We start from the raw sequence: 17,747 nt of genomic DNA, 5'->3' as shown, positions 1-17,747 counted from the left end.
TTGTATGCCACTACTTAAAGGTGCTCTAACCAATGTTGGGTGAAGGCATTTCTTGTTGATGTTCAAAGTACTTTAAAACAAAACGAGGCTAGCTGCCCCCCTCCCTCCTCTTCATCCCGTCCCCTCCTTCTCCCATCTGTGCTTCGGCGCACTAACGCCCCAACCCCCAAATCCTTATCTGTTATTGGCTGGAACACTGTTTGGTGGTGCAGGTGGGCGCAGCTTGTTTTTGTTTCCGTTTGTAGACCCTGGGCTGTCTACAGAGACCGCGTTTTTTTTACAGTTGGTTCTGGGGACAAGCAGCAGTGACATCGCTTGAAGCACCTGAAGTTCTCTTTATTCACTCTCTAGCTCGCTTGACCACTGTTGTGCTCTCTCTCTCTTGCTGTTGAGCCAGGAGGAGGGGCCAACTTTGAACTATGTGTGTTTATGTACTCGATATTCACTACATATTATGGATGGGACTAAACCCTGAGTATATCAGTAATTGTTAAGTTGTTTTTTTTCTTCTCCTTTTTATGTTGTTCTTTTATTAGTTTAAAAAAATAGATTCTGTCTTATGTTGTTGTTGAACACTTTGTTACTATTTTCTATAAAGTTGCAAATAACCAAAGTGTATTAACAAAACAGTTTTGTGTTAAGAGGGACAGAGGATTTGATATTGAATGTGAGGAGAAATCGGATGTTCACACTCCACTGGACAATGCCTGTCCGTCTTTTTCCTACTACATTTCTAATAAACATTCTTCTAATTAAAAACATGAAAATATTATATAATAATAATATAATTAAAATAATATATATTTGTTTTCCTTCTTCACAACTGCAGCACTCAGAGAGCAAAGAAGAGGTCAAGAGCAAATAGATTCTGACTGTTGCCCTCAAAGTTTTCTGAATCTTTTCTAACTTCCGCACACCAGCTTTTGGATCAAAGATTACAAGGTTCCAAACCTGGAAAACAAACCTTAATACATCAGTGACCCATTTTACAGTCTGAAAATGTGTTGGAGATCCACTGTTTTCTTCAGCCTATCAAAACACCATGCAAGCCTACAGTTTCAATCTTACAAAACTGTTGTGATTTCAGGCTACTGTTTTTTTTCAGTTTCTAATTATGACATATTCTTCACCATATGGAAAGAATTGCCTAGCCTTTACAGAGCCCTAACCTTACCTCCATTCAACGCTTGGATGAAAAAGGAAGCAGGCTGTCAGCCAGTCCTCATCGACCAACATCAGTAGCCGACCTCAATGGGAGCAGAGTCCTGCAGCCAGGAAACAAAATCATAACCAAAATAATTATAGCAACATGTTAATGCCCATGGTTAAAGAGTGAGATGTTCAACAATCATACATCGTTTTAATGTTCAGGTGTCCCCATAACTTTGACTATGTAGTGCATTTAAACGTTTTAAATCAACAGAATAGTGTCTACTCAGTGAATCCACTACAAATCGTGGGCTATGCAATACCAAGCAGATTAACTTGTCAGGCCCCCCATACCAGCTACAGCAGATAACACCTCCCTTCATGTTTTATAAAGCGTAATCTCACCTGAGCTTTAATTTTCAGTAGACTTCGCCATTCACATTGATGATAAATATTAAACCACTGAGAAAAAACAGCAACATTCTTTGAGAGGCGTGACTGTTAGTCTGCACACATTGTAACTTTGAAAGTGAGTCTTGTTACTGAAGGAGGAATTGCCAGCTTCATCTCATGATCCTGTTGCTCCAACAAGGAAACCGATGGGAGGATCAGCAAGGTTTCCACCAATGGGAGACGAAAATGCCACACACTGTTTCCTCTTGAACCTTCGCGAATAAGACGTCTCTGGATCTTTTCAGTGTGCTGTTAATATTTCTAGTTTTAATTTCTTACATTTTAATCTTAGGAGGTATCTTCTCAGGTGTTGAATTTTTCAGCCGATCACCAGATCATGGTATGGTTTGCATGGCTTTTGTATAACATATGAAAAGTTGCATCCTTTTTGCAATACACAATGTGCCATAATAAGACTGTTTTTTAGATATGATAAAATCACCAGCCAACTATGCAATAAGACTTCTGATTGTATCTAACAACCTGTGTCCTGATATTTATGCACCCGTGTGTCTTTCAGTTATTTTACTCAGTGCTACATTTGGATTTCAAACATCTTATTTAGGTATTTGTACAAGAAAAAGTATACACATTGAAACCCAATGAATATCCAGATGTTTTTTTCTTGTTTTTAAACTAAAATGAAACCCTCTAATTGCTGTTGCCTGTGTGTCATTAAGGACAGGTAAGGAGGTGTCAGCATTTAAAAATAAACTGCGTGTAATCTCTTCTCTCTAATTATCACTGCTGCAGATCTTGAAGGACTAAGCAAGAGAAGCAAACCTGGGAACTCAATTCTCTAAGAAGTCAAACAATTACATCGATGAATATTACAATAATAACACGTTCCAGGAGAGCAGTCAGTGTGTTTTGTTGTATATAAATCTGTCGTCATACAGTACATCCTATTTAGCCCTTTGTAAAGTGGTAAAGGCTGAAAACCTGTTCTTTTTTTAAAACTTAAACTTCGTTGATTATGTCCAATTTCCTTCCCTGGTGTCTTCAGTGTATCAAGATATCAAGGCCTACATATCTGGCTCAGTTTTGTCTTTCAAACTATAGTAATTGATAAGTGTTTAATCGAAAACAATCCAACTCTGCAAGACTTGAGAATAAGGCCCTAAAATCATCTGCATAGCAAGGCCATAGTGGGGGACCATATTTGTGTCGTCGACAAAAATCCTCAGTCAGTTTATGGAACAGAAGAATCAGAAATGGTGAAAACTTCTACTCTGCTTCTGTGTGCTCCAGTACAGTACACCCCATGTGGGGGAAAAGGGAGCTGTGCAGGATTGGGACTTTGGCAAAAGTTATATTCCTCAAGACTGATGGGTGTCAAAACACAGAATAGATTACACTCAGTTGCCAGTTTATTAGGTACACATAACTAAAATTAAAGCAGTCTACACAGGAAGCCAATGAATCCAACTTTCATGAAGCTTTTCTGTTAAAATGGTTAAGAGAGGTGTTCATTGAACTTTGACATTTTTGAGTCTGCAGTTACACTCAGATTTGCAAAAATCAGTATCCTCTTAAATAATTTAACATATTAATTACCTTATTTAAGTTGTCTGCAAGTGTGTATATGTGTATACAGGTATGAAAGGGTTGCTTGTAGTAATTGATCTAATTTGTGTCTACTTTTCTCACATTGTATTTGTATATGATTGTAGTTTGGATAAGTGCTCTATAAATACACTTTTTTATCAATTGTATTAAGTTTTACTGAGAGGCGTGTCTAATATTTAGTCTTCCCTCATTGATATAAAGTGGGCAAAATATAAGAAACACAGAACATTATAACCTTCATAAAGAGAGGATTTACTGCAAAACTGTTTTATTAGACGATACTATAAGACAGGTGTTCCAAATAAACTGGCAGCTGAGTGCATGTGATGTAGCTGTAGAGAGGACCTAGGACACTCAGCCTAAGAATGAACCAAACACTAATACAACCGTTTCGTCTCGTTTAAGCAAAAAGAATTTGGTCTATGTAGAAACAAGCAATGTTTTGCAACTGGATATTTTCCTCTCCTTCAAAAGAATTAAAGCTAAAAAAAATAAACAAATTAATACCCATCTTATTGCACCCAGAATTGCCACCTTCCAAAAATGTATGCAGATGCTACTGATAGAAAGCAAAGGAAACCTGGGGGACAGCTTACAAGGGAGGTGGTTATACGTGTACAGTACATAAACATACATACACACATATATGTATGTATATATATATATTTATACATACACAAACATGTACATGTGTATATATATACACGTGTACAGTAATTATACACATGTACACACACACATGGATATAAGATTAGACACACCACGTTAATGCTGTGTAGTGACAGATACTGAACCTTAACAATTTTATATATATATATAAAATATATGGTCACTTTGAATTTTCCATTGCACTCCATTATATACAGAATACCAGCTGAGATCAGTTTTCTGATTAGGGTTCTCCAATGTCTTCTCAGTTTGTGTTTTGAAATGATATCAGATTTATAAACAGAATGTGTCTTTGGAACATTGGATGAATGGTTACTGATAATGGGCAATGTAGATACTGCATTAAAGATCAGCCCCCCCACTCAGATCAGCAGGTATTCTGTCTATAATAGAGTGGTGTGGAAATTTGTAAGTGACCCCAAACTTTTGACCGGGAGAGAGACAGAGAGTGTATGTGTGTGTGTGTATATATACAATACATTTTATGTATATTAAATTGTGTTGGGGTTCAATCTATCACTACACAGAATTAAGGTGGCGTCTGATTTTATATAACACACACACACACACACACACACACACACACACACACACACACACACACACACACACTTCAGCATCTATCACTACATAGCATTAAGGTGGTGTCTCTGAATATCTTTTTTTTTCTTCTTTTTAAAAAAAAAATCCTATGATACAAACCAGGGGAGAGTCAAAGCAAAACAAATAATCAACAAATAAATGTGGGGAAAAAGAAAAACTAGGCAACAGACAAAAGGCCTCTGCCCCGATGTCCCTCCCCCCAGCCTCCAGCGGAGGGGTGAGATAGCACAGACGAGGTGGGACGGACCCGTCCAGCTGTACAGCGCAGTGAAACATAACTTACTTATTAGCTCATTTGTACACGTACAGTCGTGATCAAGGCACAGGGATCTTCTACAAGTTATTTTTTTCTTCTTCAATAAAGTTGTACAAAATAATACCTTTTACAGTCTGTACAAGCATAATAGTCCAGCAGTAAAATAAAGACAGACATACTTAAAGCCGGGAGGGACAGGAAGTGGGACATGGAGAGGTGAGAGAATAGGACCAAAGGTGTGTGTGTGTGTGTGTGTGTGTGTGTGTGTGTGTGTGGGGGGGGTTATATGGTGCACAAAGGCAGATCACACACAGTGTACACCAACACACAACATGGGGTAAAACTAGCAAAAACTTCAAAGTTGATTTGTGTTATTACAGGAACATATACTATTTATATATATATGCATATGCATATTAATATACACACATATATAAATATCTATATATATAGCTTGGATTTTTTGCACGGCCTGAAGTTCACTGGTATGCACTGAATGGTTTTATTGTTGTTTTCTGCTGTCCGTCCTCCATTGGTTTCTTGAAGAGCACGTCAAGTGAGCCGAGTGGTCTTATGTTCAAGTCACGCTCACGTCCACAGGCAACAGTCAATTAGTCCGTCCGTCTGGGCAACAAAAAGGCTCACAGTCCTTCACTATATCAGTTTGCCTCCATCCACATCCATTGTTCTCTTCTTCTTCTCCTCCGCCTCCTCCTTCGTCATCTTCAGCAAGTAGTGAACATTAAACTGCTCTCAGAAAGCATTATTTTACTTGGCCTCTGCCAAAAGGTAAAAGCAGGACGACTTGGTTTTAAAAGGGTCTGAGTGTGTGTGATATGAGACATTAAAACCTAAGGGCTCTGAATGTCTTATGCTGTAGTGTGTGAGTGTGTGTTCATATATCTGAGAGAGAGAAAGAGCTAAAAGAAGGGATAGCCTGCACTGAAGGATTCCAGTCTGTAAGTACAGCAGTCAGTCCTGGTTAATGTTGGTGTCTCCTTTACTGTGTTTCCTTTTTTTTAAACGTAAAAAAAGTCTTTCCACTGTTTTGTATTTCTGAAGTTGTGTAACCGGGGAAAATAGGCGTTGTGTCAGGATGGAGGGGAGGGCTTGGTTGTTTGGTGAAGTTAGTTGAAGTGGAGGGGCATGATTGGCTAATTGGCCGTAGGTGCGGGTGGACAGGTAGGTAGATAAGTAGGCCGGACGCCACTGCCCATCACAAGAGCTCGTACTGCCGTAGGTGCATCCTCTGTATGATGTCGCGACAGTCACTGAAGACGCGGCGGATGTTTTCTGTGTCAATGGCGCAGGTGAAATGGGGGTAACAGTAATGCCGTCCGTCCCCGCTGGCTGTGCTGATCCTCTGAAAAAGACACAAAAGTACAGACAGGTTAGTGGTGTAGATCAGTGGCTCCCAACCTTTCTATGTCAAATTCACCCCGACAGACCCGTTAATTATATAAAAGTGAATATTGTTGCAAAATGTTCTTCTTAAAATGTAACTGTTAATGTTGCTAGAGTTTGTTTACATCACAATTTTTTTTTAATTGATCAAAATAGATGTCTAGTAGACAACATATTTCATATATGTTTGGAAAAGCTGCCGAAAGTAAACCTAACATCTCGATGTAGTTCATCCACTCCGCTTCAGTCTTTTGTTGGTGAAACATCTTCCAACTCATCTTAACTGTTTTAAGGAGGACATCCTTTTTTGAAAGATTCAGAGGAGTGAAAATGGAATGGAGTGACACCACATAAATGTAAATGTATGTAAATCAGCTGTAAAAACCAAAGTCATACTAGGACATAGAAAACGGAAATGTGTCAGTTTAGGTTTTTTCCTTGTGTTACATACACTGTTCTGTGAACAGGAAATACAGTATGAAACATATGATGAAATGATACTGATCCCATTCCAACAGGTAAAACATAACTTGGCACATACCAGAAACTCATCCCGAATGAAGTACTTTGCCCTTGTGACGCGAGGATCCTCACCCGGCTCTGGTATTGCTGTAGGAAAAGAAGAAATTAGTGACTTTTTGCAAGGAGCCATTAAACACATCACTCCTCCTGCTGAACAGGAGCTACAACTGGTAAAGCTGGTAATTACTATATATATATATAAATAAATTACTTAATGAAACCTTGTGACCAACATTATTAGTCATGACTTTTTGTTTCCAAAAAATTAACAAAAATGTATTCTCTATATATTTACCCTGCCTTTCATTTACATTACGCCCTTATTGGTTAACATTCAGCTAAATGTTTAATCCTGAGGATATTTCTAACTAGATTGTTGTATTTCGATTTAACGTGGCTCATCATCCACACTAAACCATTTCAATGGGTTGGCTACAACTATAGAAAAATGGATATTTTACCCACAGAAATCAGCGTCCAACTCTTACCATCATCAGGTGTAGTGTAACGTGCAAACTCAGGGAAATAGTCCTCAATTTTAGATTTCCCTGCCAAAACCTTCTCAGCGAGCAGGTCCTTTTTGTTCAGGAAGAGGATTACCGAAATGGTCCGTAGCCACCTGTGGAGGGAAATGAAGAACCAGTTCAGTGCCAGATTTCTTTGGACTTTCATTTTGGACACAGAATACATTAAAAATCAAAATTACACCTTGATGCCCCGAAGCAGGTTCTGCTTTTAATATTTATGGGCTGTGACAAATAAAATGAAGAGTAACACTGAATGAGTATTCTTGTATTAATTGTTATATGTGTATCGTTAGTCTTTTGCAGAGCCAAACCTATGGAGGGTTGGTGGTATGTTACACCTGTGCTTAATATGTTTGGTGACCATAAAATCGCCCAGCCTGGCCCCATTTATTTGAGATGGTCTAGAAGTGCCACTGAACAGCACTGAAGTGTTAATAAGATGCATCCTTAAACTGAAAAGAAATATCTTAATCTGTGAGAAAAGAAATAGACTTTTAAAGTGTATATCTAAACAAAGTGAAATAAACAGCCCTTAAAGGTCCCAGTTGTGCAAGTTGAAGTGTGTGTGGCTTTATTCTTAAGACATCAAGGCATTTAATATTTATTTTTACAAACAAAAAAAACAGTACAGAACTAAAAATGGTTCAAAGGACGGTATAAAGAGGTATAACACAGTTATAGAAAGTGCCACAGTGCCGCTCATCAACAGCATTTCAACCATAGTGTCAGACAGGAGAAACTGTACTGACATCTACTAGGTTTGTTGTTAACGATCCTCACGCACATCATCAAAAACCAAACCGACATTCATTCTGTCTCCATCTCTACAGTTGTTCACCTGTTGTTCCAGATGTTCTTGAAAAGGTTGAGTGCTTCCTGTAGTCTGTTGGTCTGATTGTCTTCTCTGATCACCATGTTGTAGCTGCTACTCGCCACCACAAAGATGATAGCTGTCACATCTGTGCCACACACACCAAAACACCATAGGCTACGATTACACAACAAAGACGAGTAAAACAACCAAACACTCTCCTCACCTTTAGATTTAAATAAACACAGAAACTTGTATCTGGCAAAAACTAGAAAACAAATGGACACATATTAATAATCATGAAAAAAAGATTCAGTCAATGACTGCTTGTCATTGATTATTTTTCAGTAATTCATTAATAATTTCATTCATACAATAAAGCAGTCCGAGCTACAAACACTGTACCGTTAAAACACTGGATCCATTTTCGACGTTCATCCCTCTGACCGCCAACATCGAACATACTGTAACGGATGAAGTGAAAAGTTGAATTTGCAATGTAAAGAAAAGTACTTTGAACATTTAAAAAGGGATGTAAATTACATGAAAACAATGTACACTACCAGTTGAATGTTTGGGGTCACTTACAAATGTCCATACCACTCCATTATAGACAAAATACCAGCTGATCTAAGTGTGTGTGTGTGTGTCGGGGGGGCTGATCTTTTAATGCAATGTATACATTGCCCATTATCAGCAACCATTCATCCAGTGCTCCAAAGGCACATTCTGTTTACTAATCTGATATCACTTTTAAAAAAAACTAACTAGAAAAGCATTGGAGAACCCTTTTGCAATTATGTAAGCACATAATGTAATCTGAAAACTGCTGCATTGTATAAAATAATCGTGCAACGGATCTCAGCTGCTATTCTGTCTACAATGGAGTGCAATGGAAATTTCTAAGTGACTCAAAACCTCTGACCAGTAGTATATAGTGAAGAGAAACAAGACCTTTTGCAATCAAAGTTAAACATTTCAGGAACAAGAGAATTCATGAGGTTTATTATTTAAAGGTCCCATGAAATGGTGCTCTTTGGATGATTTTATATACAACTTAGTGGGCCCCTAGCACAATATATATTATATATAAGTGAATTTTTTATGCTGTCAATTAAAAATAGCTTTTTTCCTCTTTCAATGTTTTTCTTCCAGAGTAGGTGGTTTTTCTTTATAATCTGTGGGTACTACTCCTTGTTTGACTGTTACGTTTCTCACACGGCGATAAAGAAAACGTGGTAACTCACTGGAATTTGACTTTGTCTATCTGAAATCGTGTCTCAAAGATTCCAGTTGTCAGTACTCTGCATCTCAACAGGTCCTGAAAAATAGGGGCGGAACAAAACAGCGTTAGATAGTTAAAGAAAATACAGAAAGAAAAAGGCTTAAAAACACAGAAGATGTCAGAGGGCCGCCAGGAAGGTAGACACAAGAGTGTGAGAGAGGAGGCTTACAAGGAATTAAAGACAGGATTAATAACAGGAAAAGAAAGAGAAAATAAACTCATGGACATCAAGCACTGTTATGATTTACATATCTAACAGAACTATTCAACTTATAGACTGTTCATCTATAAAGAAGGCAGACTTTAAATGTGAGATTACAGTGAAACATGGCCATCACAATTACCCAGCATTGTACAAACATCATCATTTAATGATCTGCACCCGTGTAGGCCTGTAACAGTTATTACATAATTGTCTAATCACAATTATTTTACATAATCGCCATTTTTTTACTCAGTCTTAAAGGGTATAACTGTTTATACTCGATTTTGTGTTCATTTAAGTAAATAAATACAAGGTATTATGATAATTAACAGAGGATTGATTTAAAAAATTGGTTAGAATTTTTTTTTCTGTCAATTTACAAAACTAATTGTTTTAGCAATATAGAGCACAGATGCAGGCAGAGTGCTTCAATATAACAAGTGTTAGGATTGATGAACATCTCACCTGATCAGTGGGGGTGTAGTCATTCTGCTTGACCACATCGACCCGGTCTAGGAAGCTGCGAAAAGAACAGAGACATACAGCCGTATAACTGCTGTGCTGCAGACAAATAATACCAATATAATAATAAAATAATGACAATAAAAATAATGAAATAATACTATAAAACAGTATATACTGTACATACTAACAGAGTAAACCATGTCAACATTTTGACATTTGACTAGACATTTTTGGCACACACGCACACACACGCACACTCACACACACACAAACACACACTGAGCAACCACCAGGTGGCGTGTGTTTTAATTCGCAGTGACATCAGAAGCAGCCGGTCTGAGTCACCAGCCTTTGCTCTGTCAGACCAGAGGAGCTTCATCAATGGAGCTGCTGTAGTAATACTGTACTTCCACAGGAGGTTGAGGGGTGTTTGTATGTGCGTGTGTGTTTGAGTGTGTGCGCGCGTGGGAAGGCAGGGCTGCGGTGAGATCCGATTCGCAGAGCTCCTAACCAAATGAATGTTAATTGTTCCGATGAACTGACCTGATTTGAGCTCTGAGCTTTTCAAGGTGTGCGTGAGTTGCCCTAAAGCTTTCATGATGACTTCATCAGGGTCACCTACTGGGGTGTCTGCTGTAACAAGTCAGGACTCAAAACAAGCCCAAAGAAAGAAACGTTTATATGAGCATCTGTTACGGAAACAACAGCATTTCTCATGTCATCCTGGGATGAAGAAGTGAGTTTTTGTTTAAGTCTTTGCTAAACCAATTGACTAAAAATTCCTCCTCATGTCCAATATGTTAGACGAGCAGACTGAGTTTGCGGGATTATGTTGCAAGATATACACAAATACAGACAAAAAAGCCAGAGTTTTTAATATAACTGCAGTCCTGACAATACTTTAAGATGTACAGAAGAAACATTGTGTAGGAAGAAAAACAGGAATTGCTCCGCTCCACTACTGGAAAGAGGAGTGGGCTGAACTTGGCCAAATGCTGCTCCAATCAGAGGAATTTGGTGATTATCTTTAAGCTAAAGTGGCAACTATTGTTTGAAGGGTGGAGTAACTACACGTTAGCAGCTAAGGGAATCATCTACAGAAGCAGGACTTTAAATAAGTCTTAAGGGGTTAATATCCTTCACGGAATTTAAGTTTCTAGAATGGTCCTATCGTTAATGGTCTCCTGTTAAAAATGTACAGACAATGCTACTGAAAAGACCCTGAATTCAGTTTGGTCACGTCTTACACAGGCCCACAATTATTGCAATATGAAGACCAATACAATTCCTTTCTGAGATCACACATTTTCAAAAAAACACTAACAACAAAGTGAAAAAACAATTGTGTTATTGATGGGTAAACTACCTGCCTAACTGCGTTTTCAATTCCATCAGGATCAAAAGTGCCATCTCAAGTCAGTTTTGGGGATGCACAGGAACATAAACTACAGTAGACTGACTGGCAGGCTATTGTGGAGACCTAATTCAGTTACATTTGATTTATTTGCTTTACCTATTTAACAATTTCATAATTTGGGTTAATTTACCAACCCCTCTTTAAAGAATAACGTCCAATGAGAACAAGTGCTTGATTACTTGCAATGACAATTAGAGTGATAGATAAGCAGAAACATTTAATTTTTGCATCACAACGCTATTGTTACTTTTTTCAGAATTGCCTCTGATCTTTGTTGTTTTTCCCTGTGAGATCACTACATATTTTTTTGACGCGCCTCCAAAAAATGATTTATAATTAAAAAAAAATTAAAAAAAAGGTAAAATACTTGGTAAACTTGGTAACACACTCTGGTAAACTGATCAAAACAAGTAGATATAACAGTAGCAATTCCATTGTACCCACTCCATCCATTTTCGAAAAAAAAAAAAAAAAAAAAAAAAAAAAGGAAAAATCCTAAACACAAACTAAACAGGCTAGGAACCTTTTTTCAGTTGGCTTCTAACAGTCAAACGTACTTATTTCCCAGTCTGTTTGATTTCTGCGTGGCTGTCTGGTTTGACTGATCGTCTGCCCACCGTTCCTCCAAGTAGAAAGGAAAGACGCTTAATGGTAGCTGCCTCTCAGGGCAAAGGTATGGAACCCCCTCTGAAATAACTAGGAATGCGGCAGGCAGGGGTGAAATGTGACAGGAGGGCTGCAGGTAACACACAGAGGAACAGGGGGCTGGGTCCGCGGACGTTACAGTACAGGACAGCCAGATGGACAGACAAAGGGAAAAGACACTGAGTCAGGAGGAAGAGAGCCGTACGAGGCTGAAAGAGAAACAGAAGAGGACAACCCGTCCTGGGGAACAAAGACATGCCCAAGTGCATGTCTCTACACAAATGCACACTGACACAGATATTTATATAAAACACACACACATCATGGCTGCCAACGACACCTGCCGAGGCCAGACTCTTGTTTATCTACAGCTCCGGTCTGAGGCGGCGACACGCCCAGAACAAACACACGGCTCAGTTTTTAGCAGTTCTCCCTATTAACAGGAGAGGTGCCAATAATAACCGTGCCCAGTGAGTTGAACTAAAAAATAGTGGCTGCCCCAGTAACAGAGAAGTCTTCCTATCAGGGTTATTCTGGAGTGGCAGACAGGCTGACTTAAACTCTGGAAATATACACAGGACTCCTGTCTGCTTTGTAAAAATAACCCAGCATATACACATCTAAAAATATATATAATTATTTTATTGTTGTATAAACATAAAAACCATGGACACTTTTCTGTTCTCCCCAGTTTAGACTTAACTCAAAATTCTGAAAAATGAAAAGGCTACAAAATGTAATTTACAACTTTCTTCTGTTCTTTGTTTATGTAAAGTCTAAAGCTTCCTATGAAAATAATCACACTACTTCCACAAACATTTTTTTATAATATCCCCTTTACAAACTCGAAAATTAAAAGAGTAATAGACTGAAAATGTACAAAAAAACAGTCGTCTTCAACTCGATATCAGCATTAGGTTGCAAATAAATATGGGATTTTCTTCAATTTTCTGCATTACTCCCTCAACAATCAAATATTAAACTGAGAACTTTCCATGCTCAAGGACATAACAGGCTACAGTATCACAGCAGCGTACAACAAAGCTGATAACCCCGACCCTGTGATGTGTTCATCTGGTTAAAGTGGCAGTATTAGTACAAAGGATTACCCTGATTATGAAATAGAACACATCTTCAGCTCTACACGGGGATCAGTGGCGCTCTGAGGCGCACAACAGGGCCGACACGTCTGGCCTCCACACAAACAGCTGGACTGGAACATATGCTGGGTTAGGGATCCTTAAATTGCTTGGATAAAAAAACATCACACACACTTTATAAATAAGATAACATGAGCATGTTTAAGAGGAATCGTTCAAGTTACTGTTTAATTTAATATTCACTTGAAGTTAACATATAAAAGCTTTTGACAATGTCATTTATTTAAAAACATGGCATTCATCATTTAACAAGAAATTAATTGGAATAACAATATTTAGTGTAAATGTGTTTTATAGGGTTTAATGTGACACACACACGCACACACACACACACACACACACACTTAACTCCCTAAAAAGGGCCTCTTTCTACATCTGCCAAAATCCTTTTATGTCTCCCTGATTTTCAAAAGTTCAACAAGCAAACTATTCTCATGTTCACATCAACTCTTTTAAAACGAAACACTTGCTCATCAACAAAGAAAACGTAAAGTCATATTCCTGTCAAAAAGAGAACCCACTCATTTTTGGCTAAGATGCTCACCATATAAAGTGCAATTGTTCATGTTACATAAAGAAAACTAAGTAACAAGTAGGAGGGTTAAAAAATGTAAAAAGAAAATATAGATCATCCTTAGATACATCTGTGACGAGTCACTATTAAATCCAAAACAGTTTAATTCATTTGTTACACATAGCCATAACCGTTGTTAAGACCCTAAGCCTACATGTAAAAGGTCAAAGGAAACGTGGAACTAAATTAAAAAAGAGAAGCTTTAACTAAATCTTTATCAGCAAGAAGTTCATTAAACTGTACCAGTATCATAAAGTTTTGAAGCTAAATTACACAACTTGGAAATTCAAGGCAAATTCCAGTTTAAGCGCTTCAAACAGTGACTGTAAAAACACTTGAATCGGTCTAGTCAGGATTCTGAAATCAGACTCTGCACAAGAGAAAGCTGAAGCTTCACAAGCCTTTGAGTCACTACATCAGAAAGTCAGAAAATGGTCTTGGTGCTTTCTCAAGAAGGGAAAAGATCGCGCTTTGAGGGGCTTTACTGCCTCGTTGTGTGTTAACGCTTCACGTTGAAAGCCGACCAAACCAAAAGCTTCCCCAGCCGACACACACATACACACACACACACACACACACACACACACACACACACACAGACACACACACAGACACACACACACACACACACACACAAGAGGAAAGAAAAGAGAGAGAAGGCTGAGTCTGACATTACAGCACTGCTCCAGAAATAGCTCCCTGGCACCCTGGCCTCCAGCTTGGTTGTCATGGTGACAGAACCACAGGCCCTATAAATAGACAATCGGCTTCCAATCTTGTGCTGACTGGAGTGAGGCCAGAAAGAGGGAGAGTCATCAAGGGTTCATCAAGTCAATAATCGATTGAAAAAAAAAAGAAAAAATTGACATATTTAAAATTTTAGAATTAATAAAAGCCGGAGGAAAAAAAAACAATGAATGAAACAAAAAAAAAGACAAAAATAAGGGAAAAGCATAACACCAGACAGAATAGCTAAATAAAAGAGAAAATACAAAAAAAAAATGTGTTTGAAAAGAGACACATACAGTAAGAAGAGAAAGTAAAACTGATACTGGGAACACTGGCACAATCACTGAACACACACTGCATTCAGGAAATATCAATGCAGTGAGATTGCATCTCACGCACCTTAAACACACACAACGTACCGGACTCATGCTACACACCAGCACAACGAGAGCACGTCTGCCACTTCAAACCATTTCAGAATCGCACCACTCTAAAGTTACGGCACTACAACCCCCATAAACACTGTTTGTCTTTGCCCATCGCATTCTCCTTTCTCTCTCTCTCTCTCTCTCTCTCTCTTACCCTCACACACTCCCTACATCCTCACGATGAGTCAGAGACTCAATCCGAGGCATTTTCTGTCCCTGCAGAAACACAACTACACTTCATAGAAAGAAATAGGGGAGATGAAGGACAAGCGAGAGAAGTGAAGGAAGAAAGAAGAGGGAGGATGCCATGAAGTAAATCAGGGAGACCCTGGGACATTATCGCTGGGACAAGATTTCAGAGAATGGACGGATACTAAACAGCGGCTGGTGTCACAGCCGGGCGACACATAACACAAACAGACTCAGATACTGAATGTATGGGGGCGCTCAGTCACGCTCCTCCTCTCGTGCTACGCAACATACACAATTCTCACTTTTCTCTAAACATCTGGTTAGGGGGAATTCTGTCAAATGTATTAATACCACGGATGAATCTATTGATTCTGATCAAGTTGGTTTGAAGCCTTTAATAAAACCTTGACTTAAGGCCTAAAAATTACAATCAAGAAAATCCACAGCTTGTTTTTCCAAAAGCTGGGTTTCTAAAAGAATTAGACAAATAACCATTTAGCTGACAACTAATGGTTATTTGTCCAATTAAATAACCATGTACTCTCAAATACTCACATTTGTGAAGCTAGAGCCAATATATGTTTGGCATTTTTGTTTGTCAAACCTACTATTAATAAATTGTAAGCAGGGAAAAAAAGTATATCAATATACTGTATATTGTACTGTTTGTGATACAAAATAAAATTAGCTGTAAAGTTATTGAATATAGCTGCTTTAAGTCTCATGACAAAAAGTTCTTCATATTATAATCAAATAAAACAAATTGCCTTTTAAATGTCATCTACGTTGCACATTAAACAAATATACAATGTGTCACTGTTCATAATTCAGAACATATCACAGGTAGACAGTTCAAAAAGGCAAAAAAACTATCATGCCAGGCTCATGTCTATGGTTAACATGAGTTAACAGTTAACGTAGACAGTTAACACCAACATTGTTGTCCGGGATAACAATGTTGAACATCGCGATAATGATATTACATGCAATAAATAAACAGATATTAAAGTGTACTCAGTTCTGCAGCTTTCATTATTTTGCTAAAATTAAAAATGACCTTATTTAATTTATAACAAATGAGAAACCATTTCCAACATTCTTTTATTGACCAAAATCAACATTGAATTAAATATAAAAAGCACCACTAAAAAAAGGAAGATTTTAAAGTTCAGTTTTTACTGTCTTTATTAATATGTCGCAGCCTTTTGCTTATGCATCCCTACCTACCAGCCTACCCATCGACCTCTAAAAGATCACAGATTTTCACATTATATTAGTTTCTTTAATTCTTACAAAACAATAAATGTGGTTTTGGTATAGCGGGAGTTTATGTGCCAGACTAGATTTTGGCCAGACACTGTAACTTCCTGAAGCCTCTGCTAGTTGCCTGGCAACATCACAGTGACAAGAGTCCAGGGATTATTTTGCATTTGATCTAGAAAAAATAAATTGTTAAACAAATTATCAATTAACAATAGTTGCCAGTTACATAATGCAATATAACATCTTTATGACAAAAAAAACAACATACATTTGTATATAAATCAAATTAATTATATTATTAGTTATATATATCTATTATTGTAGAATTATATAAAATCACATTTGTCAACCAGGTTAGAATCTGTTATTCATTCTAATTATGTAATAACCAATTATGCTATTATAAACCTGATTATGCCAACTACGCAGTGTGTTGTTTTAAAATAGTTATTTAGTAGTGCATGTATTCAATGGATGAAATATGTGTATTCATCAAGTTTAAATATTAAAAATAAAAAAATTAAAAATTCCAGAACCTGAATTTACACTGTACATGTAAATATTTTTCATTATTTTCAATTATGCGTGGCTGCTTGAAAAACAATTTTCTTCTAAGGATCTCAGTAGTAATTTCCGATCAGGGGAAAAAGACAGAATGTTTTAGGATAAGTTTGCAACTCTCTGATCTCAGGATGGATAAAACAAGAGAAACCTGACAAACAGGCTTCCTCCTCTGAGACCAAACAAACCCCTTTGCCTCCGTCCCGTTAGGGCACACACTCCCGCTGTTTGGCCTTTAGGTGTGAATTTCCTCCAGTCGCCCGAACACAACACATACTCAAGGAGAACAACATCCTAACAAAGTGTGTGACCATACAAGGTGTCAGGAAGTGTTGCTAGAAAACAACAATAACACATCCTAAAGGAGCATGACAAAGCAAAAACACAGCCAGGGAAGCTTCAGTGACTTCCTACTCATTAGACAGAGACAAAAAAGCATGACCAGCCCGTCAACTTCTTCCCTTTTATTTTTTCATGACATGAATCGGATGATATAATTCTTTTTTTTTTTTTTACAGAGGCGTGGTGGATGGGGGTGATGGGGTGGCCCTGACATTTCCCGCGCTGTCTATGGTTGACATTTTCATTTAATGCTAACAACCTTCATCAACGATGCTGAAGTCGTCTCACTCCTAACACACTCGCTCATTCTTTCTCCTTCTGTAGCCTGCCCAGGTTAAAAATAGCTCTCCCCTCTCTCTTTCTCTGCTTCTCCGTTTACATAAGCACACGTAGGGGGGAGGGGAGCACTTCCGGTCTGGCCACCCAGCCCAGCATCTGATCCATAACACTGGGGCTGCTGGGTGTGGGAGGGAGAGAGGAGAGGAGAGGAGAGGAGAGGAGAGGAGAGGAGAGGAGAG

At 38.1% G+C, this 17,747-nt stretch overlaps 1 protein-coding gene across 2 annotated transcripts in view; it reads right to left on the bottom strand.

Moving 5' to 3' along the window:
* Positions 1-5,204: 5,204 nt before the first annotated feature.
* The window catches only part of LOC117943482 (guanine nucleotide-binding protein G(s) subunit alpha-like), a 30,562-nt gene continuing 18,019 nt past the window's right edge, over positions 5,205-17,747 (bottom strand). Inside the window, exons 6-13 of one of the 2 annotated variants that reach the window (XM_034869638.1) lie at positions 9,919-9,973; positions 9,211-9,284; positions 8,369-8,427; positions 7,991-8,111; positions 7,114-7,244; positions 6,645-6,712; positions 5,883-6,062; positions 5,205-5,704 (exon numbers count right to left, since the gene is read on the bottom strand). In XM_034869638.1, the coding sequence (XP_034725529.1) occupies positions 5,916-6,062; positions 6,645-6,712; positions 7,114-7,244; positions 7,991-8,111; positions 8,369-8,427; positions 9,211-9,284; positions 9,919-9,973 (655 nt within the window). In that variant the 3' untranslated portion in view covers positions 5,205-5,704; positions 5,883-5,915. Of the gene's footprint in view, positions 6,063-6,644; positions 6,713-7,113; positions 7,245-7,990; positions 8,112-8,368; positions 8,428-9,210; positions 9,285-9,918; positions 9,974-17,747 lie in introns of both variants that reach the window. The other variant, XM_034869637.1, reaches the window with a different exon arrangement.

The sequence above is a fragment of the Etheostoma cragini genome, chromosome 4, assembly GCF_013103735.1.
Source record: "Etheostoma cragini isolate CJK2018 chromosome 4, CSU_Ecrag_1.0, whole genome shotgun sequence".
Taxonomy (NCBI): Eukaryota; Metazoa; Chordata; class Actinopteri; order Perciformes; family Percidae; genus Etheostoma; species Etheostoma cragini.
The sequence above is the reverse complement of the archived record's forward strand: the minus strand, read 5'-3'. Positions and strand labels throughout refer to the sequence as shown.